Source organism: Penicillium maclennaniae (assembly GCF_028827695.1).
Source record: "Penicillium maclennaniae strain IBT 15551 chromosome Unknown utg000005l:1.0-2652337.0:1.0-2654196.0, whole genome shotgun sequence".
Taxonomy (NCBI): domain Eukaryota; kingdom Fungi; phylum Ascomycota; class Eurotiomycetes; order Eurotiales; family Aspergillaceae; genus Penicillium; species Penicillium maclennaniae.
Window position 1 is genome coordinate 2,368,088 of NW_026623217.1, and position 23,582 is coordinate 2,391,669.

At 51.3% G+C, this 23,582-nt stretch overlaps 9 protein-coding genes across 9 annotated transcripts; 6 read left to right on the plus strand and 3 right to left on the minus strand.

Moving 5' to 3' along the window:
- Positions 1 to 320: 320 nt before the first annotated feature.
- Positions 321 to 1,907, plus strand: N7477_006130 (Chromo domain protein Chp1p; the record flags this gene model as incomplete). The annotated part of the gene is made up of 1 exon (XM_056967793.1): positions 321 to 1,907. One exon carries the CDS (start codon positions 321 to 323, stop codon positions 1,905 to 1,907), a length of 1,587 nt encoding a protein of 528 aa, XP_056822547.1.
- A 331-nt stretch (positions 1,908 to 2,238) lies between these two features.
- N7477_006131 (uncharacterized protein) lies at positions 2,239 to 4,738 on the plus strand (the record flags this gene model as incomplete). Its single annotated transcript, XM_056967794.1, has 4 exons — positions 2,239 to 2,490; positions 2,587 to 3,618; positions 3,679 to 4,037; positions 4,093 to 4,738. 4 exons carry the CDS (start codon positions 2,239 to 2,241, stop codon positions 4,736 to 4,738), a joined length of 2,289 nt encoding a protein of 762 aa, XP_056822548.1.
- A 403-nt stretch (positions 4,739 to 5,141) lies between these two features.
- Positions 5,142 to 7,028, minus strand: N7477_006132 (putative ATP-dependent Clp protease; the record flags this gene model as incomplete). The annotated part of the gene is made up of 1 exon (XM_056967795.1): positions 5,142 to 7,028. One exon carries the CDS (start codon positions 7,026 to 7,028, stop codon positions 5,142 to 5,144), a length of 1,887 nt encoding a protein of 628 aa, XP_056822549.1.
- A 1,356-nt stretch (positions 7,029 to 8,384) lies between these two features.
- Positions 8,385 to 9,086, minus strand: N7477_006133 (FAM207/SLX9 family protein; the record flags this gene model as incomplete). Its single annotated transcript, XM_056967796.1, has 1 exon — positions 8,385 to 9,086. The coding sequence occupies one exon, from the start codon at positions 9,084 to 9,086 to the stop codon at positions 8,385 to 8,387; it is 702 nt and encodes a 233-aa protein (XP_056822550.1).
- A 329-nt stretch (positions 9,087 to 9,415) lies between these two features.
- On the plus strand, positions 9,416 to 10,791 carry N7477_006134 (glycerol-3-phosphate dehydrogenase family protein; the record flags this gene model as incomplete). The annotated part of the gene is made up of 2 exons (XM_056967797.1): positions 9,416 to 9,477; positions 9,561 to 10,791. The coding sequence occupies 2 exons, from the start codon at positions 9,416 to 9,418 to the stop codon at positions 10,789 to 10,791; spliced, it is 1,293 nt and encodes a 430-aa protein (XP_056822551.1).
- Positions 10,792 to 11,356: 565 nt separating this feature from the next.
- N7477_006135 (putative glycogen debranching enzyme Gdb1) lies at positions 11,357 to 16,066 on the plus strand (the record flags this gene model as incomplete). Its single annotated transcript, XM_056967798.1, has 3 exons — positions 11,357 to 11,574; positions 11,636 to 15,941; positions 15,998 to 16,066. The coding sequence occupies 3 exons, from the start codon at positions 11,357 to 11,359 to the stop codon at positions 16,064 to 16,066; spliced, it is 4,593 nt and encodes a 1,530-aa protein (XP_056822552.1).
- Positions 16,067 to 16,424: 358 nt separating this feature from the next.
- N7477_006136 (uncharacterized protein) lies at positions 16,425 to 17,887 on the minus strand (the record flags this gene model as incomplete). The annotated part of the gene is made up of 3 exons (XM_056967799.1): positions 16,425 to 17,185; positions 17,252 to 17,625; positions 17,694 to 17,887. 3 exons carry the CDS (start codon positions 17,885 to 17,887, stop codon positions 16,425 to 16,427), a joined length of 1,329 nt encoding a protein of 442 aa, XP_056822553.1.
- Positions 17,888 to 19,156: 1,269 nt separating this feature from the next.
- N7477_006137 (uncharacterized protein) lies at positions 19,157 to 20,025 on the plus strand (the record flags this gene model as incomplete). The annotated part of the gene is made up of 2 exons (XM_056967800.1): positions 19,157 to 19,219; positions 19,360 to 20,025. The coding sequence occupies 2 exons, from the start codon at positions 19,157 to 19,159 to the stop codon at positions 20,023 to 20,025; spliced, it is 729 nt and encodes a 242-aa protein (XP_056822554.1).
- An 803-nt stretch (positions 20,026 to 20,828) lies between these two features.
- Positions 20,829 to 23,502, plus strand: N7477_006138 (putative DUF221 domain protein; the record flags this gene model as incomplete). The annotated part of the gene is made up of 4 exons (XM_056967801.1): positions 20,829 to 20,996; positions 21,057 to 21,221; positions 21,299 to 22,378; positions 22,423 to 23,502. 4 exons carry the CDS (start codon positions 20,829 to 20,831, stop codon positions 23,500 to 23,502), a joined length of 2,493 nt encoding a protein of 830 aa, XP_056822555.1.
- Positions 23,503 to 23,582: the final 80 nt, after the last annotated feature.

Sequence of the window (23,582 nt, forward strand, 5' to 3'; positions counted from 1 at the left end):
GTATGTTGTAGCGATAGGGAGAGAGTTGTGATGCCTCTTGAAGTGGAGTGCCTCCTTAACGTCCGGTCACGTGGGGCCGCGTTTTTGCCGCCTTCACTTGCTTGTAGACCTAAGCATACATGCGACGCACATCCGTTTTAGTAAAGAATTCGCAACCTCTGCTGCATGTATCAATACCCTGGAGCTAGGGCTAGTAGCCTTGCTACTGGTTAGCTCATACAATTGCCAAGCTGCCTCTGGTGCCTGCACCATCAACACTATCAGAGCTCACTCTTCTCCACGATTCAACTTTGTAATCAGATTCACCATACCATTGCAATATGGAATTTGAGACGGAAATGAGAGACGCAGAACTCTCTGATGCGGACGACTCTCTGGCGTCAACTGTCGAAAGCGAGCCACAAGACGAGTATGAGGTGGAGACGATTCTCTTCGAGGATGAAGACAGCGGGCTTTACCTTATCAAATGGGCCGGATATCCTGAACATCGAGCAACATGGGAGGGTCCCGAGAGCTTCAAACATGTTGTTGAGGTTATGAACGACTGGAAGCAGGCAAAGCGAGAAATCAGACAGGGTCTGCGAGATCCATTTGATATTGACAAATGGACAAAAGAGCAGGAGAGGCTCCAGAGAAACAAAGAGCGTCGAAAGAGAAATCGCAGGATCAAAAGAGCTATAAGGGCCAAAAAGAGGCTCGAAAGTCTCAAAAGATCCGATCGCGGTCGACCAAAACTTTTCTCTGCCGATTCTGACAAAGAGCCTTCTGATCCTGGAGACGGTGAGAACACTAGGGGGGTAGATTTACCGAGAGTTCTCGATCGGCCCTATACTCATCGTGGACGTCTAAGACTGTTTTCCGACGATGACGATGATTCCGGCGAAGACGAAGTGCCTTTTCTGCCCAGGGGTGATGCCAATGCGCAAGAGGTCCATGCAGCTATGGATCGGATTCCTGAGCAAGTCTCAAGGACCGAGAGGAACGAAAGAGGCGTCAGCCTTGATCTCACCGTGGAGGCAGACGCTAACGCCGTAGTTCAGAACCCCGCGTCAAAGAGGCCCGCCTCAGTCCTTTCAGTTTCCTCAAGTGACTCTTTGTTTGTGTCCCAGGATGAAGCTCCAGCCGTCACCGCATCAACTAAGACGAGCCGAACCTCCCAATATGAGATTGAAAGTCATGCAATTGAGCTTGATCGAGAGGCTGAGCGCCAGCTAAGCCGGAGTTCTCCTCGTCGAACTCGATCCCGAAGTGGTCAACGACCAGACAGCAACCAGCACGAGAATGCCCCAGTTATAGAGGCATTGAAGCCACAAGAGCAAAATCGGCAAAGGCAGAGTTCATATGACCCAGAGAGTTCTCTTCAGCCGGCAGCTCAACCGGAACAACGAATGCATCAAGAGAGACCTAAACAACAACCGCCGCTGACACACTCACAGCAATCGGCGACGGCGCCTCCTCGACCCATTTCCTCGTCCTCTAAACAGAGACCTGCTCCTTCTACCTTTGGGACTGCGCCTAAGCCAGCCCGAATAGCCCGCCCTCGTATTCTAAGGAATTCCTGGGCGCCAGACGTCAATGATGTGGAGCTCTTGAGACCATCAGACTTCTCTGCAAGAGGTGCAGGCGCGGATGCCGCCGCATTGACAATGATACGGTCATCAGCTAAATCTCAGCCCTCCGCCAACCTGAGAAACAAGGCGGAAGAACCCATGCCCAAAGCTTTAAGTACTCCAGCGAATTCCACACGGATCCCCACTGGACACCGTTCGTTTGACCCGAGGGTTCTCGAAGCAGAAAGATCGAGTAGGCCCTCAAGAGCCACCCGGCTCGACGATGCCCGGGTTTCACGTTCTAGGCACGACAGCTGGCGCCCAGATCGTGATGGTCCCCCCAAGGCGAGTTACTGATACGACTCCGTATCCCCATGGCGGAGAGGATAGTTATCGGCCGGAATGCTCCAAACCTTGGGGAATTACAGGGCGACCAGTGGAGGGTTTACCTCGCGGGCAATCTAATGCAATCCTTGAAGAGTTGCCTCACAGACGCAGATCGCGCTCTCATTCACGATCCCGCTCGCCCCAGCCAATTGCGAACCGGTCCTCTGCGACGTCTTCTATGGACTCATCTAGGCCTACCGCACCCACAAGGCCTGCTTCTTTCCACGTCGAATCAAATTCAAATCCGATAGCTCCAAGGGCGTCTCCATCACAAAACCGGCTAGTTCCTACCAGGGCAGAGATGACCGCAGAGGATCACATTGCAGAGATGCCTGTCGGCAAGTTTGAGGGAAAGGAGCGTGGAGGGAGGATGGTTCAGGGTGGTTATTTCTGGAATCAGGGAGAGGTCCTCGTGCACTTTTACTTTGGCCCAAGAAAAGACTTTGTTGGTGTTGTGCGGCTATGCGGGTTAACAAGTGTGCTGAGATCCGAATTGCTTGCTTCGAAGCGCGCAACGGGTTCTGGAGCACAGATGGAGATGTGGTTCAAGGAGGTCTGCACAAAAAGCCAATATGACGCTCTCTGTGACCAGGTGTGATTCACCCTCTTTGAATACAAAAACACTACTAATCCCGTTCTATCTCTTCAGACGCTCTACAATCGCGTGTCTGGCAATGCTTGGATGGAAGGCTTTTCTGACTCAAACTATGACCTTTTTCATGTGACGGAGTACCTCCGTGCTCAAGAATCTGTGGCTATCTATCGTCCTTCCAAGCAGTGGGGAAATGTGTGGCTGCTATACTCTCGCCGCTCCACCAACATCACTTCCTCCCTGAATTACGACAGTGATAGGGTCCCTGCCGGTGTGCCTGCTTTTCTTGCAGCACGGCCACACCTACCCTTTTTGTTAGATTTGGAAGGACCGCGACCTAGAGATGAACCACCCAGAGGTCGCAGAGAATTCCCCGCGAATGTGCAATTCCGAAGCGATCGTCCCATGAGACGCGCCAGCTTGGGGGCCTTATCACGCCCAAGGAACGATGTCATGGGGAATCAGCCCGGTCAACCTGCGAAAGGTTTCATCTCTACGATTCAAAGCCCTGCGATTGGAGCCTCCGATAGCAACCTGCTTAAAGAGCCACAATCATCGGAGTCGAGAGTGGCAGAGCAGTCTGTTTCGACACCCGCGGATCCGCGCCTGAGAAGACGTGTCTCTGTCTCAGGAGGCGTGCCACAATCTCTTTTGACACCTCAAATTGCTGAAAGACACCGACCTACAAACAAGGGGAGAATGAGCAGACCGAATGACGATGAGGGGCAGCTTAAATGGGTTGGAGATGATCCCGGAGGCACCGACCTCATGGATACCTCTCCGGACGTACCGGCTGGCACAGATCCTACAATGATGCTTTCTCCAGTAGGAATCGCAAAGAAAGAGATGGCTGATATGTTTCGATCTACTTACAAAATCACATTGGAAAAGCTTTCGACCGTTTCGGAGGGCACTGGAACAGGACTTTACTCACCTTCGCACAACTTCTATCTACATCCCTGCGCGGGCAATGATGACGACTCCGTTCGGGACCGTGAATGGCTTCAGACTTGGCTCGAGACATTCCCAGAAATCAAGATCTTCTCCGACTGGGGCGAATTCCTGAAAACGACCCGTGGCGTTATCATGGTATGTATTGACCACCTCCAAGTTCTTTTTGACTAGAAGATAACTTACTAAAGACGAAAGTTTCATGAGTCATTTACGCTTTACGAGAATTTGCGACCCGAAATTCGAGGACCTCTCTGGTCAAGCCAGTATAACTTCTGGAACTATCGTCTGTCCAAACCGCTTCAGATGGCCGACCCGTTTTATTACGGCGAAGACGCCTATTTTGAAGCCATATTCGCCATGGGACACTCATTCTTGTTCACAGAGGACGTCTTCGGGGATCTCAAGCGAGCTTTATCGCTCATCAAGTGGTTTCATAGCATGGTATCAAACTCACACAGAGTGTTTAATTACAAGCTGATGCTGCCTCCTGGTATCATGCAATACCTCGACTCGCGGCTCGAAACACCAGATCTGAGTGATGAGGATTCAAAAATGTATGTTAGTGATTTTCTCCGTTCAGCTGATTGTTCTAACATCAACCCTCTCTAGCTTAGTGTACATCAAGGCCTGGATCTACAAGTCGAATACACTCGAACCTGACTGCAAGGTATTTCAACCAGAAAGCCTGGATCCCTTCCAAATACACTTGCGCAACAATAACGTCGTTTCTTTCGCCCCCGAGATGATTCCAAAATGGGGTTATCGCGATGAAGACGATAATCCAGAGATACCCAAGGGCCTTTCGCAAGATGAGCGTAACATGGACCACCTCGTCGAGTTGTTCACAGCATGGACTCTGTTGAGAAAAGCACATAATCGAAAGACCGTCGTTATCACGGATTCAAAGAATCAGATGTTGCATCAACGGTGGACGAATTGGGGCCATGTTACCTTGTTCTCTCCAAACAACTTCATGAAGACCTTCAACATTGATAAAGATGCTTTACTTGCAAGAGCACTTGGCGAGAAGGCAAGAGACGACAATGGTCGATTGATGCCTGGCACCACTCCCAAAACTCCCGTCCTCGATCCACGCACTCCTCGACCGCCTTGGGAAAATCAGACCGGTGACGGGGCATCCTCGCCGACTGAAAGGAGGCCACACAGTTACCCGGCGTCTCTGGGGAGTCGGACCGCCGATGAGACTTCCTCGCCGAAAGGTACGAGAAGACACTACCCAACACCTTACAAATGAAGCTCGCAGTCTCTGGTTCCTTGTTGAGAGGAAGCCATATCTAAACCTCTTCCGTTCCTCTGTTCTTTTCATGATCAGAAGAAGCCTTTTGTGTACAATCAGCCTGCCATATTGGCCTTGTCATTTTCAAGCATTACTCGAGATACCCCCCCCCCTCATCAGTCTTTTGGACATGAATGAAAATTGTTCCGCACAAGCGAAATACTAAATTGATCTTCCCACTGGAAATAAGTTCCCTAGGTGCCGAAATCCTCTCAGCCTATCCAATATAGGTATAGTCGGTGCAGGGATACACGGTTCGGGAATTAAGAAAGAAAAAGAGAAAAAAAGGAACTTTCACGTTCATATACAATGGGTATGTTATAATCGCCACCAGGGCGCAATCTTCACTGCATCAACAAACTTAACCTACCGACCGCTTCCGATACTCCTGGAAATTTTTTGTATGTTCATTGCCACCATAGCCATTGGCCTTGTCTTTATGATCCTTCTTGTCGCGCCTTATCTTTTCTTCCCACTCGCTCTCCTCAGCGGAGATCATAGCATGGAACTTCCCACCTTGGCCACGAGCGAGATAAATAGGCTTCTCCTTGCGCTCGGCTACAGCCTGAGTGACGAGAACGAACTTGACGCTGGAGCCGGGAGCTTCGAACATCGCATCGCTGAGAATAGTTTCCATCTCGGTGCGTAAGGCGCGAGCTCCCGTGCCCATTGTGAAAGCGTTCGCTGCAATTCTGTGCAATGCTGCTGTGGTAAAGCGCAGCTCAATACCCGAGAGCGAGAAAAGAGTCGTGTATTGGGCGAGCAGAGAATTGCGAGGTTCGGTAAGGATGCGCAAAAGCAAGGGTTGAGTGAGTGTTGAGAGCGCGGCGGTGACGGGAATCCTTCCAATCAGCTCGGGGATAAAGCCGTAGCTTTGCAAGTCCGCTGGGGTTATAAGGTCAAGTGCGTTGAAATATGTGGGCTCGCCGCCTGGCGTTGGAGATGCGGAGGTAAAAAAGGGGAGGTGCTTTTTGTAAAGTGCTTCTTCGTCGGAACCGGGGAGAATGGGAAGTGGTTCGCTGTGCGAAGCATCTGGAAGACTGGAGCTATCACCTATGGTTGACGCTGCACGAACTGGTTGACCAAAGCCGATCGAGCCACGCGAGATACGGTCCATGACCACTTTTTGTAGACCGACGAAGGCGCCAGAAAACACGAACAGTATGTTATCCGTACGCACGTTGTACACTTCGCCCCTGGCGGCGGGGTTGTTATTGTGTGGCTGGAACGGTGTGTTTCCGAGCGGACTGTTGGAGGGATAAGAGTTCGGGGGGCTGTTACTGCGCGGGTTCTTCTCATTTTTGGCCTGCACTTGGATCGTAGTGCCCTCAATGATCTTTAGCAGCGCTTGCTGCACTCCTTCGCCGCCGACATCCTTGCCATGACTAACCTTTGCAGCCGCAATTTTGTCCACCTCGTCAAGAACAATAATACCTCGTTCCGCTTGCTCGACGTCATAGTTCGCAGCGGCCAGAAGTCGGTGAACACACGTCTCCGCATCTTCTCCGATGTAGCCAGCCTGTGTGAAAGGTGTGCAATCTGAGATACTGAAAGGTACTGATAAAACTCGAGCGAGCGTCTTTGCCATCAGTGTCTTACCAACGCCAGATGGACCAAGCAGCAAAATGTTGGACTTGTCCAACTGTAGTGGGGATGTGTCGACTAGCTCTGTTTGGTCTAGCAGAGTGGCCTGGCGGGACTTTGGGGTAGACGGGAGACCGACTGGGCGTGGCTGAGCAGGGAATTCCTCTAAAGGAAGCCATATCAGTGAGATAGTCAATTCAATACAACTCAGGCGCTGACCACATACCTTCCAAGGGTGACCTTCCAACGCCTCTCTCCGTTGTCGCTTCATGAGGAGTTCTTCCGCCTCCTCTTCCCGTCTTTGCACTTCCTGTACTCTCTGGTAATGGTTGTAGACAGCGACACTCAGCACTTTCTTTGCACGGTCCTGTCCTACGACATACTGATCGAGATACTGCTTCAGGACCTTGGGTGTAATGCGCGGAGCTCCAAAGGCCGGCGTCGACCCCAAAGGTCCAGAGGTCGGAAGTCCAGTCTCATAGCTCGATGTGTATGGCTGACTGGTGAAATCTGACCTGTCAAATTGCGAAGAAGTCGGAAAACGCGATGAGGAGCTGGAAAGGTGACGCCGATTGATCGATAAGCCCGACCGACATCGGACAGACTGGACGATTTGAAGATGCGCCCAGGCAAGCGGGGGCCGACGCTGCACAGGCCGCCACATATCCCAAGGCAAGCAGAGCCGAATAATAATTCTTTGGAGATGAGGAGGTGAGGAGTGTGTTGGATCAGATAGGGAGCTTTCCCCGCAGGTGATCTTATCGGCTGAGTCATCTCGGTTGCTCGCGGCCCTGCAAGTGCCTAGTCAATGGCGTGATGCTCCTAAAGATTAGCTTGCCATGGTGGAGACCTGCACACATAGATTAAAATTGGATGAATTTCACCTTATTCAGTAGTACATCCCGACGATTTCCTGTCCAGTTCACGGCATGCCAAGCACTGCCGTTGAAGGGAAAAGGTATATCTACTCCTCGCGTTATCTAGGTACCTTTTGCAGTTGCGCCAACATCACTTACATCGCTGGTGGATACCCCAGTTTTCAGAAGACTCTTGTACGAGGCGTATTCAAAGACCTCGGATTTGAGATGTATTGGCTGATATTTGGGTTGTGTACAATGATGCGCCTCCCGACTCGGCCTCGTCACCGCGAGAACAGAGGAATACCCGTGGACTGTGGCGATCACAGGACTGCGTCTAGGACTGAGTCCTTTGCCTACGAAAAAGCATCCCGTTTTGAGTCATTCACGCGAGATTACCTAGAGACTCCCTGTTCGCTCCGCGCTGTGATGTCCCAAACGTGGCATATTCACTCACTTGGTTGACTTCAGGCAGTGGGACTTTAACGCAACTCGAATGGAGCGCAGGCGGCCAAATATAGCAATACATCCGAGGTCGAGATCCTGATCTTGCGCTCTGCTGGGGCGGATGATGAGATAGGTTGGGGTCCATCAACCGTTCTGGGGTGATGACCATCCTCCTCTGAATAGTATGAAGCAGGAATGGGATCCCGCTGAGCTATTCATCACGCACAAGTATGTTGGCAGCAGGGATTGAGATGATGCGTGACTATGCATGATCACCTGGAATCACATCACATTTGGTCAAAACAAGGACAGTTGGAGACATGTGCATTATGGTGTAAAGATGTGGATTTGTCTTGGGTCATTATTATAATCGGTGCATTCTTGAGAAAATCTTTCTGTAAATCTCGCACAAAGCTGAAGAGCAGTCAATCTAGCTTCATGTTGATCGGAGAAAGCTGAGGAAGATTCGTGCCTGGACAAGTACTGCAAGAGTCAATATACTCGATGTCCGCTGTAGGTTTCGTGATCTCAATTCGCGGGATAATTTGTTTCGGCTTCAGTCGATATGGGCATCACTTCAGTATGGCTCCTTCGTCCGTGTCTAATATCGTAATCGTGTCGACTACCTCAGTATGATGCTGGTCTGCAGGGTGGCGTAAGATCATGCGACAAGGGTCAAGCCCCTGTGTAATTCGTATCCGATCGGAGTCGCATGCTCACTTAGTGGTTTTGAAGACGGGTTGTTGCTCCATGGTCTGCGAGATGAAACTCCGTAGCGCCGACCAGCGATTTGCGGTCGGATTAGATTCGGCGCTGGGCTCTGCACTCTCGGTTGCTTGAGTTTGCAGACCGGACATCTGGGCCATGTTCCGTGCGAAGCGATCACGTTCCACCTTCTCCAGCTTTTCCCGACGCTTCAAAGCACCCGGCTTGTGTCGTAGTGTCTTCTGCTTGATGACATTGGCCTGACTGGCAGCATCGTGCGATTCATCCGCCGCATCCGGTAGGGCATCGGCTAGGGACTCGAGGTTTGCGACTAATTTTTTGGAGGGGCGGCGCTTCTTCTGAGACTTGGAGCTCTTAGCAATCTTTGACATGAGGGTCGCATGTTTGATCTGGCGCTTGTCTTTCTTGCTGGTGCGGAAGTCATCTCCAAAGAGACCCGAGCGGGCAGTAGCGGGCGTCTTGGTCTTCATGGCGATATGGGCAACTTGTAACTTGGAGAGAGACGAGAAAGAACCGGTCCCGTCGTACCCAAAAAGTCGGCGACATGTGAGGATCGGCTTCGGGACACGAGTTGTGCGTTTTCCCGAGACCCACCATAAGTGCCCCTTGTCCCTGTTGAGCTCACCCATGAACTTCTCTGACGTGACCGTGTATGATATCGACCGATCCACTTTGTCGGGTGAATCCTCCATTGCTATTTAAGATCATCGGGACCTGTGACATCAGATAGCGCACCGGTGGATTCACAGTCCCTCCACGAAAAGCCTTCGAAAGGTCACGAAAAGTCACGACAGGTCAACAAATCGGTTGAGTGAGATCATTGGGACGAAAAACCCGCACCGGTGCCCGTATGTGGATGCGAACCCCACGACTTTATCGGATCTGCTTTCCTGAACGTTGTACGGTGCCTCGGCCATTCCTATCCCAGCATTCAGTCTGGCCCCGGTCGCCCCCGTGTTCTTTTAAACCCGCTTTCCCTGCTCTTCGCAGATCATACTCTTCCTCTATATTCACAGCCAACATGGGTTCTCTCGGCCCATTTCAGCGCAAGCACAAGATCGCGGTGGTCGGCTCCGGTAACTGGTAAGCGCGCGCGCTCTCTTATCCCTACCCACACGCACTCTCTATTATGGCCGTGTTCACGAGGCTGATCCAGCTCCTTCTAGGGGTACCGCCATCGCCAAGATCGTCGCCGAAAATGCCGCCAGCAACTCGGACATCTTTGAGGAGAAGGTGGAAATGTGGGTGTTCGAGGAGAACGTTGAGATCACCAAGGACTCTCCTCATTATAGCGCGGATCTGCAGGGCACACAGAAGCTGACCGAGGTAATTAACCGCACAAATGAGAACGTGAAATATCTCCCAGATATTCGCTTGCCCGCCAACCTACACGCCAACCCATCCTTGGAGGATGCGGTTAAGGATTGCACCTTGCTCGTCTTCAACCTCCCTCACCAGTTCATCCTCAAGACATGTGAGTCGATCAAGGGGAAGATTCTGCCCTACGCACGCGGTATCTCCTGCATTAAGGGCGTCGACGTCAACGAAAAGGGGATCAGTCTCTTCTCCGAGACTATTGGCAGAACCCTGGGCATTTACTGTGGCGCCCTGTCCGGCGCCAACATCGCCAACGAGGTTGCGCAGGAAAAGTGGTCCGAGACCACCGTCGCCTACGATCCCCCACACATGGACTCCAAGGCACCCACCCCCCAGCGCTCGCCCTCTTCCTCCCAGGTGGAGCTGGTGCAGTTCCAGCACAAGGATACGACCGGTCAGGTCTCGAAGACGCAGCTGCAGGCGCTTCCCTCCGACTACCCACCCATCGACCATACTACTCTCAAGACTCTGTTCCACCGCCCCTACTTCCACGTCCGCGTGGTACACGATGTCGCAGGTACCTCCATCAGCGGTGCTTTGAAGAACGTGGTGGCGCTGGCTGCTGGCTGGGTGGACGGTATGGGTTGGGGTGATAATGCCAAGGCTGCCGTCATGCGCGTTGGCTTGCTGGAGATGGTTCGCTTCGGTGATACCTTCTTCGGCGCCACCATCAACCAGGCTACCTTCACCGAGGAGAGTGCCGGGGTGGCCGATCTGATCACCAGCTGCAGTGGTGGTCGTAACTTCCGCAGTGCCAAGCACAGTGTTGAGCGCAACTTGCCCATCGAAGAGATCGAGAAGCTCGAGCTCAACGGCCAGTCGCTTCAGGGCACCCTGACCGCCCATGATGTCAACAAGTTCCTGAAAAAGCAGGGCATGGAGGATCAATTCCCTCTTTTCACCGCCGTTTACCGTAAGTACCTCTATTCTGTTCTTCCAGACTCCACGGCTAAAGTACATCTAGGGATCCTGGAAGGCAGCATGCAAGTGTCGGAGATCCCTGCCTACATCGAGCGGTAAAAGGCCTTTTCTATTTTCCTTTGTGTCTGTGTTATTAATTGCGAGATTGTCTGCCTTTTCATAGCCCTCCGGTTTCTCGTGCTCCAACTTCTTCGTCGGATGGAAATGGCGATGGTGAGCGGTATGCTGCACGACTTTGATTGTTGGGAACGTGGGTTATGCTTTGTAGATAGGTCTATGACTTGTACCTCGGCATATGAATAGACGTAAGAAATCCATTCCAAAGAAATTTAGTCGTACCTGAACAGGACCTGAGTCCCGAGTCTAGACTGGCGCTAAAAATATGCTGCTGCCGTGGCCCCCGGATGCATGATGTCACTCGACGCCCAGAGCTCCTAGTGAGGGGAAAATCTGGGTTTACGGTCCCGTCTTTCGGTCTTTTCGTTTTTTCCTGCTTTTTTGTCTTTTTTTTTCTTCTTCTTTCTTTTCTCCCCATTCTCTCAAGGCCTCAATTGCAGGCCATTCGCACCTTGAGACCTCCTGGTACTTACTGGGTTGAGCTCAGGTTCGTAGATCGTTGGGAATCCCCCCTCCACCTTCTCCGCAATTCCCCAGCACGATCACGATGAGCCCCTCACGCCAGGTCTACTTGCTCCCTTTGAAGGATGATGGCTCTCCCGACGTACCCGGTGGCTACCTTTATCTGCCGCCTCCAACCGAATCCGGCTATGTGCTGCGATTCATCATTGAGGGCACCAGCTCCATCTGTCGACAGGGAAGTCTATGGGTGAACATCCCCGAGGAGGGCAAGGACTTCGATCGCCATTCTTTCCGGGAGTTCAGGTACTATTCCCTTCAAGTAGGATATGGGATTTGAAGAGGACCCAAGGCTAAGTAGAAGTAGATTGCAACCCAATTTCAACGAGAACATTCAAATCGACATCTCAGTGAACAGTGCTGGCTCTTTCGCCTACTACACCACTTTCTCCCCATTGCCAGATTTCTCCGTCGAGTCTGTGCCTACGCCAGAGCCTACGAAGACCCCTATTCATTACATAGATGTCTCCCCGAGGCTCACCCTCCAGGGAAAGGACCTGCCGCTCAATGCGCTCTCGATTTTCTCGGTCATCTCCAAGTTCATGGGCGAGTATCCCAGTGATTGGGATGGTCATCTCCACGGAATAAGCCAGCGGAACTACAACATGGTCCATTTTACGCCACTCATGCAACGCGGGTCTTCCAATTCGCCCTACAGTATATTTGACCAACTAGCATTTGATCCTGCCTTCTTCCCCAACGGAGAGACCGATGTCGCATCGCTTGTTTCGCGCATGGAAAAGGAGTACGGTCTATTGACTCTGACTGATGTTGTTTGGAATCATACTGCGAACAACAGCAAATGGCTGGAGGATCACCCTGAAGCAGGTTACAGTGTGGAGACTGCGCCCTGGCTGGAGGCTGCACTCGAACTTGATACAGCACTGTTGAAGTTTGGCGATGATCTTGAAAGCCTAAACTTGCCAACAGAATTCCCATCAGCTGATGATCTGGTCAAGGTGATGCAGGCCTTGCGCAAAGATGTCATTGATGGAATCCGCTTGTGGGAGTTCTATGTTCTTGATGTGAAGACTGACACGAAGAACATCTTAGACGCTTGGGCTAACAAGAAGGCCGATGGAGCTGCTATTGAAGGCTCCTTGAAGCATTTCAAGAACATTTCAGTCCAGGAACAAGCCGATGTCATTCGTGAACACGGTATCCCTACCTCGGACCGCGTTCTTGGACGGTTCGGGCGTGCAGTCGACCCGGCCCTCGGAGCCGCCGCACTCACGGTACTTCATGGCGACCATGACCAGGCTAACGTTGCTGAAGCCGAAGCATCTCTGGCCAAGTTTCTCGATGCAGTCAATGTGCCGTTTTACAAAGAGTTCGATGCGGATGTCGCGGTCATCATGGATCAGCTCTTCAACCGTATCAAGTATCTCCGCATCGACGACCACGGCCCCAAGATGGGACCAGTGACCAAGGACAGCCCTCTTATCGAGACGTACTTTACTCGTCTACCTCTCAATGAGACCACCAGGAAGCACAGTTCTAAAGCTCTTGCTCTCGTGAATAATGGCTGGATTTGGAATGCTGATGCCATGCGGGACAATGCAGGACCGGACTCCAAGGCATATCTTCGTCGTGAGGTGATTGTCTGGGGAGACTGTGTCAAGTTGCGCTACGGAAACTCACCCAAGGATAGTCCATTCCTCTGGGACTTTATGACCCGCTACACGCGTCTGATGGCGAAGTATTTCTCGGGATTCCGCATTGACAATTGTCACTCCACGCCGCTTGTTGTCGCTGAGTATTTGCTGGATGAGGCCCGCAAAGTGCGGCCAAATTTGACGGTCTTTGCCGAGCTCTTCACGGGCTCGGAGGAGGCTGATTACGTTTTCGTCAAGCGTTTGGGTATCAATGCTCTGATCCGCGAAGCCATGCAAGCTTGGAGCACTGCGGAACTGAGTCGCCTTGTTCATCGCCACGGTGGCCGTCCCATCGGAAGCTTCGATGTCGATTTGCCATCTGCTGGAAGCAGCCACGCCATTGCCTCAGCGAAGACCGGAGATGCGAATGAGAAAATCACTCATATCCGTCCGTTGCCTGTTCAAGCTCTGTTCATGGACTGCACCCACGACAATGAAGTCCCTGCTCAGAAGCGTGATGCCAGAGATACTCTTCCAAATGCTGCGCTCGTGGCCATGTGTGCTTCGGCCATTGGTAGTGTCATGGGCTACGACGAGATCTATCCTAAGCTCGTTGATCTGGTGCATGAGACTCGTCAGTACTCATCTCCGTTTTCCGGATCGCAAAGCTTGGAGGTCGGGTCTGGAGATGGCATTGGAGGTGTGAAGAAGCTGTTGAACGAGCTTCATACGATGATGGGTGTTGAGGGTTATGACGAAACACACATTCATCACGATGGGGAATATATCACTGTCCATCGTGTTCACCCCAAAACTAGAAAGGGAATCTTCCTGATCGCACACACCGCATTCCCAGGTAATGAGAGTGGTGCCATTTTGGCTCCCACTCATATCACTGGTACCCAAGCCAAGCATCTCGGTTCGTGGGTTTTGGAGGTTGATGCCGGCGATGATGCCAAAGGAAAAGCTCTAGCCGACGAGAAGATCCTCAGGGGTCTACCGGGTAAAACTCGCGATATAGATGCATCCAAGATCGAGGGAGACGGAAAGGACGTGACTCTTTTCGTGCTCGAGACCCTTGTGCCTGGATCCATCGCTCTCTTCGAGACCTGGATCCCAGGCACGGAACATGCGAAGGGATTGGACAACTTCCTCTCTAGCGGAGCCGATGAGGCATTCTCTGGACTGAGTCTGATCGATTTGAACTTCGTACTTTACCGCTGCGATGCTGAGGAACGAGACTCGAGCGGTGGTCAGGATGGCGTGTATGCCATTCCTAAGAGTGGGCCTCTCGTATACGCTGGTCTTCAGGGTTGGTGGAGCATCCTCGAGGACATCATCAAATACAACCAGCTTGGTCACCCGCTTTGCGACCACCTTCGTGATGGCCAATGGGCTGTAGACTACCTTATTGGCCGCATGGAGAAGGTCGCCTCTAAGGATGGATTTGCCGCTCTACAGAAGCCGGCCTCTTGGCTGCGTGAAAAGTTCGACGCTGTCCGCGGACTACCCAACTTCTTACTTCCTCGATACTTTGCCATCATTGTTCAGGTAGCTTACAACGCAGCATGGAAGCAGGCTATTCACCAGTTCAGTGATAACGTGCGCCACGGTCAGGAGTTCATACACCAGTTGGCGATGGTCAGTGTTCAGCAGACCGGCTATGTGAACTCGGCATCTTTGTGGCCCACTAAGCAGGTTCCTAGTCTTGCGGCGGGCTTGCCTCACTTTGCCGTTGACTGGGCTAGGTGCTGGGGTCGTGATGTTTTCATTTCGATTCGTGGTCTCTTCCTTTGCACTGGTCGATTTGACGAATGCAAGGAGCACATTCTTGCATTTGCAAGCGTCCTCAAGCACGGCATGATTCCCAATCTTCTCAGCAGCGGCAAGCTGCCCCGTTACAACTCGCGTGACTCGGTGTGGTTCTTCCTGCAGGCAATTCAGGATTACACCAAAATGGTTCCCAATGGAATTAGCATCCTGCAGGAGAAGGTTCCTCGCCGTTTCTTGCCGTATGATGATACCTGGTTCCCATTCGACGATCCCCGAGCTTATTCTCAGTCTCCTACCGTTCTGGAAGTCATTCAAGAAGTTTTCCAACGCCACGCTCAGGGCATGTCCTTCCGGGAATACAACGCAGGTCCTGATCTTGACGTTCAGATGAAGCCTGAAGGATTCCAGATCGATATCAAGGTTGACTGGGATACTGGAATTATCTTCGGTGGTAACCAGAACAATTGCGGTACTTGGCAAGACAAGATGGGAGAGAGCCCGAAGGCTGGGAACAAGGGTGTCCCTGGTACACCCCGTGATGGTGCTGCCATTGAGATTACTGGTCTTCTCTACAGTGCCCTTTCGTGGGTCACGAAACTCAATGAGTCCAAGACCTACCCGCACGCTGGTGTCGATATCGGCGATGGAAAATCGATCACTTTCAAGGAGTGGGCCGGTAAGATCAAGGAAAACTTTGAACGGTGCTACTATGTCCCCCTTGACCCCAAGGACGATGCCCAGTACGATGTGGATGCCAACATCGTCAACCGACGTGGGATCTACAAGGACTTGTACAAGTCCGGTAAGCCCTTTGAGGATTACCAGCTTCGGTCCAATTTCCCGATCGCCATGTCCGTGGCACCGGAGCTCTTCACTCCCGAGAAAGCCCTCACTGCCCTCTCCATCGCTGACTCTGCAATCGTCGGCCCCGTTGGCATGGCCACGCTGGACCCATCGGACCTCAACTACCGCCCTTACTACAACAACTCGGAAGACTCGACTGATTTCGCAACCTCCAAGGGCCGCAACTATCACCAAGGCCCCGAGTGGGTCTGGCAACGAGGCTACTACCTTCGCGCCTTGCTGCACTTTGATCTCCTGCGCCGCAAAACACCCGAGGAGCGAATCGAGTCGTTCCAGCAAGTCACTCGTCGCCTGGATGGCTGCAAGAAGGCTTTACGTGAGAGCCCATGGAAGGGACTGACGGAGTTGACGAACAAGAATGGCGAGCACTGTGGTGATTCGGTAAGTTTTTTTCTTCTCTCGCGCGGGTTTTGATCGGTGCTAATACGCATATTCAGTCTCCCACTCAAGCCTGGTCTGCCGGTTGTCTGCTCGACGTTTACTATGATGCTGCGAAGCTTACTTAGATTCATTTTGTGTCAAGATCGATATATGGACATGGCATACAAAGCGTTTTATTTTTCCTTCTACATAATGTGATCAAGGCATAATATATCTCTTTCGGTCCTACTGTCAACATGCATGAGGAATCAGTAAATAAACTTCATTCATATTATCGAAGACATCGAGAAGAGTGAATATCTATGGAATATCTAGAAAATTACTTGTCCATGTATAGACACGACATTAGAGTTTGGGGGTTTTCCCAAATCGGAAACGTTTGAGAGCGCCACCGATCGCCCCAGCCCAGTTGCACGGCGCAGGGAAGAGTAGCGTTTTGGGTCGAGCCCCGCCACTCTCCGACCATCTTATGAAGCTCTCTGTCTACATTTTCCACCCATCGCCGTCGTTCCACTTGATCAGTCGCAAGACAATGAAAAAGGCGGAACCAACCACGACGGTGAGAGCAGTGAACAATTGCGCTTTCCAAAAGACCGCATTCTCCAGATTCAACAGAGCTCCCGCAATAGGGTTACCAATCAGTAAGCCCAAGCCTGCGAAGGTAAAGCACATGCCCATCCGAGTCCCCACAATGCTCATATCAGGCGTGATCCGAGCAACAATAGTATGTGGCAATGAGACGATTGCACCGGATGCATAGCCGTATATGATGGAGAAGACAATACTCCCCGCCTCATTCTTGATCCCGATCCATGCAAAGGCTAAGATGGAAGCTATCAAGCTGACTGGTACAATTGTGTTGATGGAGCCAATTCTGTCAGCAAGCAGGCCTGGGGTAATTCGCCCGAAGACGGAGGCAGCATTCAGGATTGCGACGCTGTAGAATGCGATGTTATCGTTGGAATGTAGATAGGAGGTGAAGAAGGTCGGCAGGTAGAAGAATGGGAAGTACAGTCCGATGAAGGAAAAGAATAGAGCCAAGCTGAGTACGATGAAGGGTGACTCTTTGAACGCGCTTGGATAGATTAGCTTCCGTGCTTGTTTTGGGGGTGGCAAGCGTCTCTTTATCACGGCCAGGGAGAAGAGTAGACCACCGAGTGCTATGAAGGCAATGACTCGGGTCGTCCAACCGAACCCAAGAGGGCCAATCAGCTTATGAAACACAATAGGAAAAATCACAGAGCCTGGGAGATGGGTTTAGTAATCCCTTTTATTTCTTTTGCTGTGCAGAACAATTTTTCGATGCTTACCGATGCTACCCCCAGAAGCAGTAATACCTGTAGCCACTGCTCTCCGCGATGTGAAATAGGTGGCCACGATCGCCACACTTGGTAGAAACAAGAAAGCGCATCCAACTCCGACAGCTACACCGTGCGCGAGGAAAATCTGGTAGTACTGGGTTGACAAAGATGTCATCATCAACCCAAACACGACCAGGAAAGAGCCAATGGCGACGAGGGTCTTGCAGTTGCCCTTGTCGAATACAGGGCCGACAACTACCCCGACCAGGAAGAGCAAGAATCCCTGTATGGTACCAATCCACGAGATGGACGACGCGAAGTATGAAGAGAGTAAATCATCCTCATAGTAACTCTGAAAGACTCCGAAAGTGTTGACAATGCCCCTAACGTTCAACTCGTTAGTTCAATGAGCCCGATCAGATATTGACTCTCGGGTGGTCAAATGGCTCACCAAGAATTGAAAAACAGGAAGAACGCTCCCGCTACCTGAAGCCATGCGACAAGTCCTCCATTGGGTGGAGGAGGCGGGGCCGAGTGATCGACTGTCTGTTTTTCTGATTCGGATTCATCCTGTTCGGGCTCGGCAATGGGCGATGTAGGAGGGTTCGATTCCGGAGTAGGTCTTTTGTCCCTTTCAGCAGGCATGATAGAGACCTTGAGAGCTTTTCACGTTGGAAGAGAAGGCAGGGAAAAGGGTCCAGATGCTCAAGTGTGCGGATTTCGTGGCCAGTTCAGCTCTTGTTGGAGCGTCCCGGGGCCCTGAATTGTAGCCCTGGCACCATCGCATTGCCCACTGCAAGGCTCGGCCTTTCGGCCCTTTTCCTCATGAGACGCATCTGTCATCAATGCAGGGGTGTCCTCGCCGTGGCTTTCACGCTCGAGGTTCGGGACCGGCGTGGATCCCGGAGTGGGCCCAAGCATTGGATCTTCCCGCAGATCAGATCGCTCTAAGCTTAGAGTTGGGGTCAAACCCTTTTGCAGGATGCTGACTGCATCGCATCAGAGGGTCTTCGAATGGACGCCTAACACGCCATCGGGAAGGGCGAGTCGGAGCCTGGAACACCAAGGTTGAAGTCATCGGTACCTACGACACGGCCCCAGTCACTGCCTAGTAGCACGCCTTCTCACGGCGTATACATCTTTACGTCTTTTTTGGGGGTGTTTTTTTTGTAAAAAAAAAAAAGTAGAAAAAATAAAAAAAATAGAAAAAATAGAAAAAATAAAAAAAATAGAAAAAATAGAAAAAATAAAAAAAATAGAAAAAATAGAAAAAATAGAAAAAAATAGAAAAAATAGAAAAAATAAAAAAAATAGAAAAAATAGAAAAAATAGAAAAAATAGAAAAAATAGAAAAAAATAGAAAATGATCCCACGCTCTCATCACTAGCTTCATTGTGTAGTTGGAATTACCTAAGTGGCTCTAGAAAGAACAAGGGTCCCTGGTCTACTTTCGCCTAATAATGAAGCATCATTGGCGAAGTTCCGTCAGAAATCAACTTGGCTCATTACGGGCTTCAAAGGCATCAATTTGACTATGTCTACCCCTGCCCACCTGGACAAGCCGAGTTTCTTACCCAGGGAGCTCGAGCAGATCAATTCTGGTGTTTGATGACGGTCCGATCCCTAGGAATCAATCCCGGCATCTCTCTTTGGAGGAAACTCACGAGTAGGTTGACCAAAACAAATGAAATTCTGCGCACAACCTTTACGTTGTACCAAAACAAATGGTTTGGTGTCGTCCTGAATGATTTCACGCCTGTCATGAAAGCCTACGACGTCACAGACGAAGCCGAGAAAAAGAAAGATGATCGACTCGCTGTGGAATGAACGCTTTACCTTTTGGGACCCCTTTCATCCGCTACGCTATCCTGCGTTTTGCGAATGGCGAGCATCAGGTTGTCACCTAGCTAGATCATGATCTCTACGACGGCACCCTCCTCCGTGTCTTCGACGCCCACTTCCAGGCTTACCAGCGCGGTGAAGAAGTAGAAAATTTCACCTCCTTCAAGAAGTTTGCTTTCCATATCTGGCAAGTCAACCAGACTCGTCCAACACTCGATTTCTGGACCCAGGCCGACAAACGGCCCATTGCATTCAATTAACCTAATGCGAACCAGCCACGCATCAAAGCCTCGGTCACGCAGGCAATCCACCTCGACTTCGAAACATTCAGCCGCTCCAGTGGAGTGACAGTCTCAACCCTCTTCCAATCAGTCTTTCAGATCTGGCTCGCTCGCCGCAGCGGCCAGGTCAGTATCGCTTTCGACTACCTCTACACGGGCCGCAATGTAGATCTACCAGATCCGCAGGGTATTAATGGTACCTGCGCCAATTTCCTGCCGATGCGCTCCGAGGTCGATGCCCAGATCCCGGTGCAGAAGTATTTGTTGCGTACGCAGGACGAGTTCAGGCAGTACACTGAGAACAATACCGTGGGAATTGAAGACATTTGTCAAGCTTGTGGGGTGCCGCGTGCGGACGCAGTAAATCAGGCGCTCTTCTTGTTCCAGCCATTCGAGCCGGCATCGGCTACTGCGAAGGAGGTAGCGCACAAGTGGGTGGTCATGGCGCAGTCAGAGGTGACGATGCTCCAGCCTTATTCGATCGTCTTTGAGGTCATTAAGACTGCAGACTTGAACAAGTATAAGTTGAAGTTTGCTTATGACAGCTCTGTATGGGCAAAGGAGGAGGCGCAAGGAGAGGTTGCTCTTGTTGAACAGATGCTCGCGCGGGTTGTTGGGGATGAAGACGCTTTGATCGGGGATGTTCTTGAGGCGGCATAGGGTATGCACCATTATCAGATGGGTACATTCTTTTCTTTGGTCTTTGGTCTTCTTTGGGCGCCAGGGGCAATGATTTTTCTTGAATAGGTCGCCATGTTTCCTTTCCGAGTGCCGACTCCATCTTTTCATAGTTCTTTCACGGCAATTGCTTCCTTTGGAAAAATTTTTCGCTTCTTGTTGTGTCCAATACTACGCTCTGGCTTTTAAATCTTACCTTACTCTACTGAATGAACCATTCCAACCCGTATTTTGGACTGCTTTCGTATCATCAGCGTGCATATATATTCTTTGAAGGTTGGACAACACGATGAGCTTTCCAAGACGTTGAATCGCAGGCGGCAATCCAGTTCATGAGAATGTTGTGATAGAACGGAGTTGATAAGCAAAACTTGAACAAGCTATCATACGTGCTTTTGTTACATGGTTTATCAGTGTCATCCTGATCCACTCCGTAATGTACCCCTAACCTAGACCCTCTTTAAGCAGTGATTCCTGCATGAAGAACTCGAATTTCTTTGCACATACGCCTAGACCGCTTGATTCAAGGTTATCACTACCACTACCACTACCACCAGGTTGTGGGCACCAGGTTGTGGGGTATAGACTGTCTCAAGTGGCTCACGCAAGTGCTGAGTCATCACCATCGTCATGGACCAAAACAACTCGCGATCGGCCGATTCCAGTTTCCGCACTAATGACTTGGATCACGAGATCACCCGCAACCTCCTGTTGATGGATCAGTCACGCACATTCTCACCTTATAATTCTCAATCAGTTGAGGTGACAGCACTTTGACCCGAGAGATGTCGTTAACGACCTCGGCGGCCACTGCGCTGTGGACCGTTCTCGCCGACGATCCAGATGATGGGCGAGAACGACGCTGGGAAGATCAGACGAAGCAGCAGCGTGATCTGTTCACTCAAATTGCCGTCAGCTCTGCCCTAGGACTGGGTGCTTTCCTATCGTTTTGTGTACGTCTTTAACTCCGCATCGGTCTCACTACTTCTTGCTAACCCGGTTGGTCCTCGCAGGTGTTACGGCCCAAGTGGACAGAACTCTATGCCGCGCGGAGAAAACAACGTAACGCCGCGTCGCATTTGCCTGAGCTACCCAATACTCTCTTTGGGTGGATTCCAGTCTTATATCGGATCACTGAGGAAGAGATTCTCCAGTCCGCTGGACTAGACGCATATGTGGTGCGTATCTCGTCTTTTGAGATCTGCGACAAATCTGGAATTGCGTTTTTGGCTAATATAGGACCGATCGACGATAGTTCCTGTCCTTTTTCAAATTCGCGATCCGCTTCTTAGCATCCGTCTTTTTCTTCGCCGTCGCCGTCCTCCTTCCCGTGCATTACAAGTATACCGGCAACAATGGGCTTCCTGGTTGGGATACCGATGACGGTCCAGACAACAGCACCGCCAGCGTGGTGGGAGAACTGTCCAAGGGTAAGAAAAGTGGCGAGGACAATCCGGAGTACTTGTGGATCTACGTCCTGTTCACCTACGTCTTCAGCGGCTTAGCCATCTACTTGCTGCTGCAGCAGACGGACAAAATTATTCGCGTTCGCCAGACCTATCTCGGAAACCAGACAAGCACCACTGACCGTACGGTCCGTTTGTCGGGAATTCCCCGCGATCTTTCGGCTGAAGACAAGATCAAGGACTTTGTGGAGGGACTTCGGGTGGGCAAAGTGGAGACCGTTACTCTGTGCCGCAAGTGGGGTGAGTTGGACAAACTCATTGATGATCGTATGAAGATCGTGCGCCAGCTGGAACGGTCATGGACGAAACATATGGGATATAAACGCCCTCCCCGTGACCGAGGGGACACCTTGCCGTTGACCAACCAACCACCACAGCCCTCTAACGGAACGCTAGACGAGGACGGCGAGCATGCGGGCTTGCTGTCGGGGACTGGTCGGGAGCACGTCTCTGTGTACTCTCATGCGCGGCCCAAGGCCCGCATTTGGTACGGTCCAATGAAACTTCGGTACCGCACAATTGATGCAATCGACTACTACGAGGAAAAGCTGCGAAGGATTGACGAACAGATCCAGGCTGCTCGCGAGAAGGAATATCCATCAACTGAAATCGCATTTGTGACTATGAAATCAATTGCGGCCTCGCAAATGCTGGTGCAAGCCATTCTCGATCCGCACCCCATGCAAATGTTTGCTCGTCTTGCTCCTGCGCCTGCCGATGTCATCTGGAAGAATACCTATCTCTCTCGCTCCCGCCGGATGACCCAGTCGTGGCTCATCACTGTGCTTATCGGATTCCTCACGGTCTTCTTCTCGGTCCTCCTGCTTCCCATCGCCTCTCTCCTGCAATTAGAGACACTCCACAAGTTTGTACCACAGCTTGCGGAGTTCCTCTCCTCCATCCTCTTTTGAAGTCTTTGGTCCAGACTGGTCTGCCTACCTTGGTATTCTCGCTGTTGACAGTGGTTGTTCCCTACTTGTATGAGTGGCTCTCGAACAACCAGGGAATGATGTCGCGGGGTGATGTTGAACTATCAATCATCTCCAAGAACTTCTTCTTTTCTTTCTTCAACCTGTTCCTCATCTTTACCGTCATTGGAACAGCTAGTGGGTTCTACGGTTTCTGGGAGCATCTGCGTGATGCTTTTAAGGATGCGACAACCATTGCATTCGCCCTGGCTAAGTCCCTGGAAGGACTTGCGCCGTTTTACATCAATCTGTTAGTTCTGCAAGGCCTGGGTCTTTTCCCCTTCCGACTTCTCGAGTTTGGAAGCGTTGCCCTGTACCCCTTGCAGTTCCTCCGGGCGCGGACCCCACGGGAATATGCGGAACTGTCAACGCCGCCGAAGTTTAGCTACGGGCTCACGATTCCTCAGACCATCTTGGTCTTGATTATTTGCATTGTGTACTCGATCTTCCCGAGCTCATGGCTGATCTGCCTGTTTGGTCTTGTCTACTTCTCGATCGGCCAGTTCATCTACAAATACCAGCTGCTGTACGCCATGGACCACCAGCAACATTCGACCGGACGTGCCTGGCCGATGATCTGCAATAGGGTCTTCATTGGGCTGGTCGTGTACCAACTGGCGATGATTGGAGTTCTCGCTTTGCGCACGGCGGCTACTCGTCAGCTGCTCTTGGTCCCACTCCTGGTACCCCTCCTGATCTTCACTGTATGGTTCACATACTGGTTCTCGCGGACGTACGAACCGCTGATGAAATTCATCGCCCTCAAGAGCATCAACCGCGATCTTGCGGGTGGCGGCGAGCTCTCTCCCTCGTCGTCCGCCACGTTCTCGCCCCCTTCGGGCATGGATCGTGATGCGCTTCCGATTCGCATTGGCGGCCACGAACTGGAGTTGCGTCTGAAAAAGTATGTCAATCCGAGTTTGATTGTGCCGCTACATGGTGCCTGGCTCCCGGGCCGTAAACCATCTCAGAGCAATGGTGGTCCCCTTTATGAGAATCACGAGTCGTCGAACAACTATCCTTGATGTATCGCCCGACATTCTAACCCCCGATCGCATGTCCTGCACATTGCCCTGATCATTCGATAATGATATACGACCTTGAT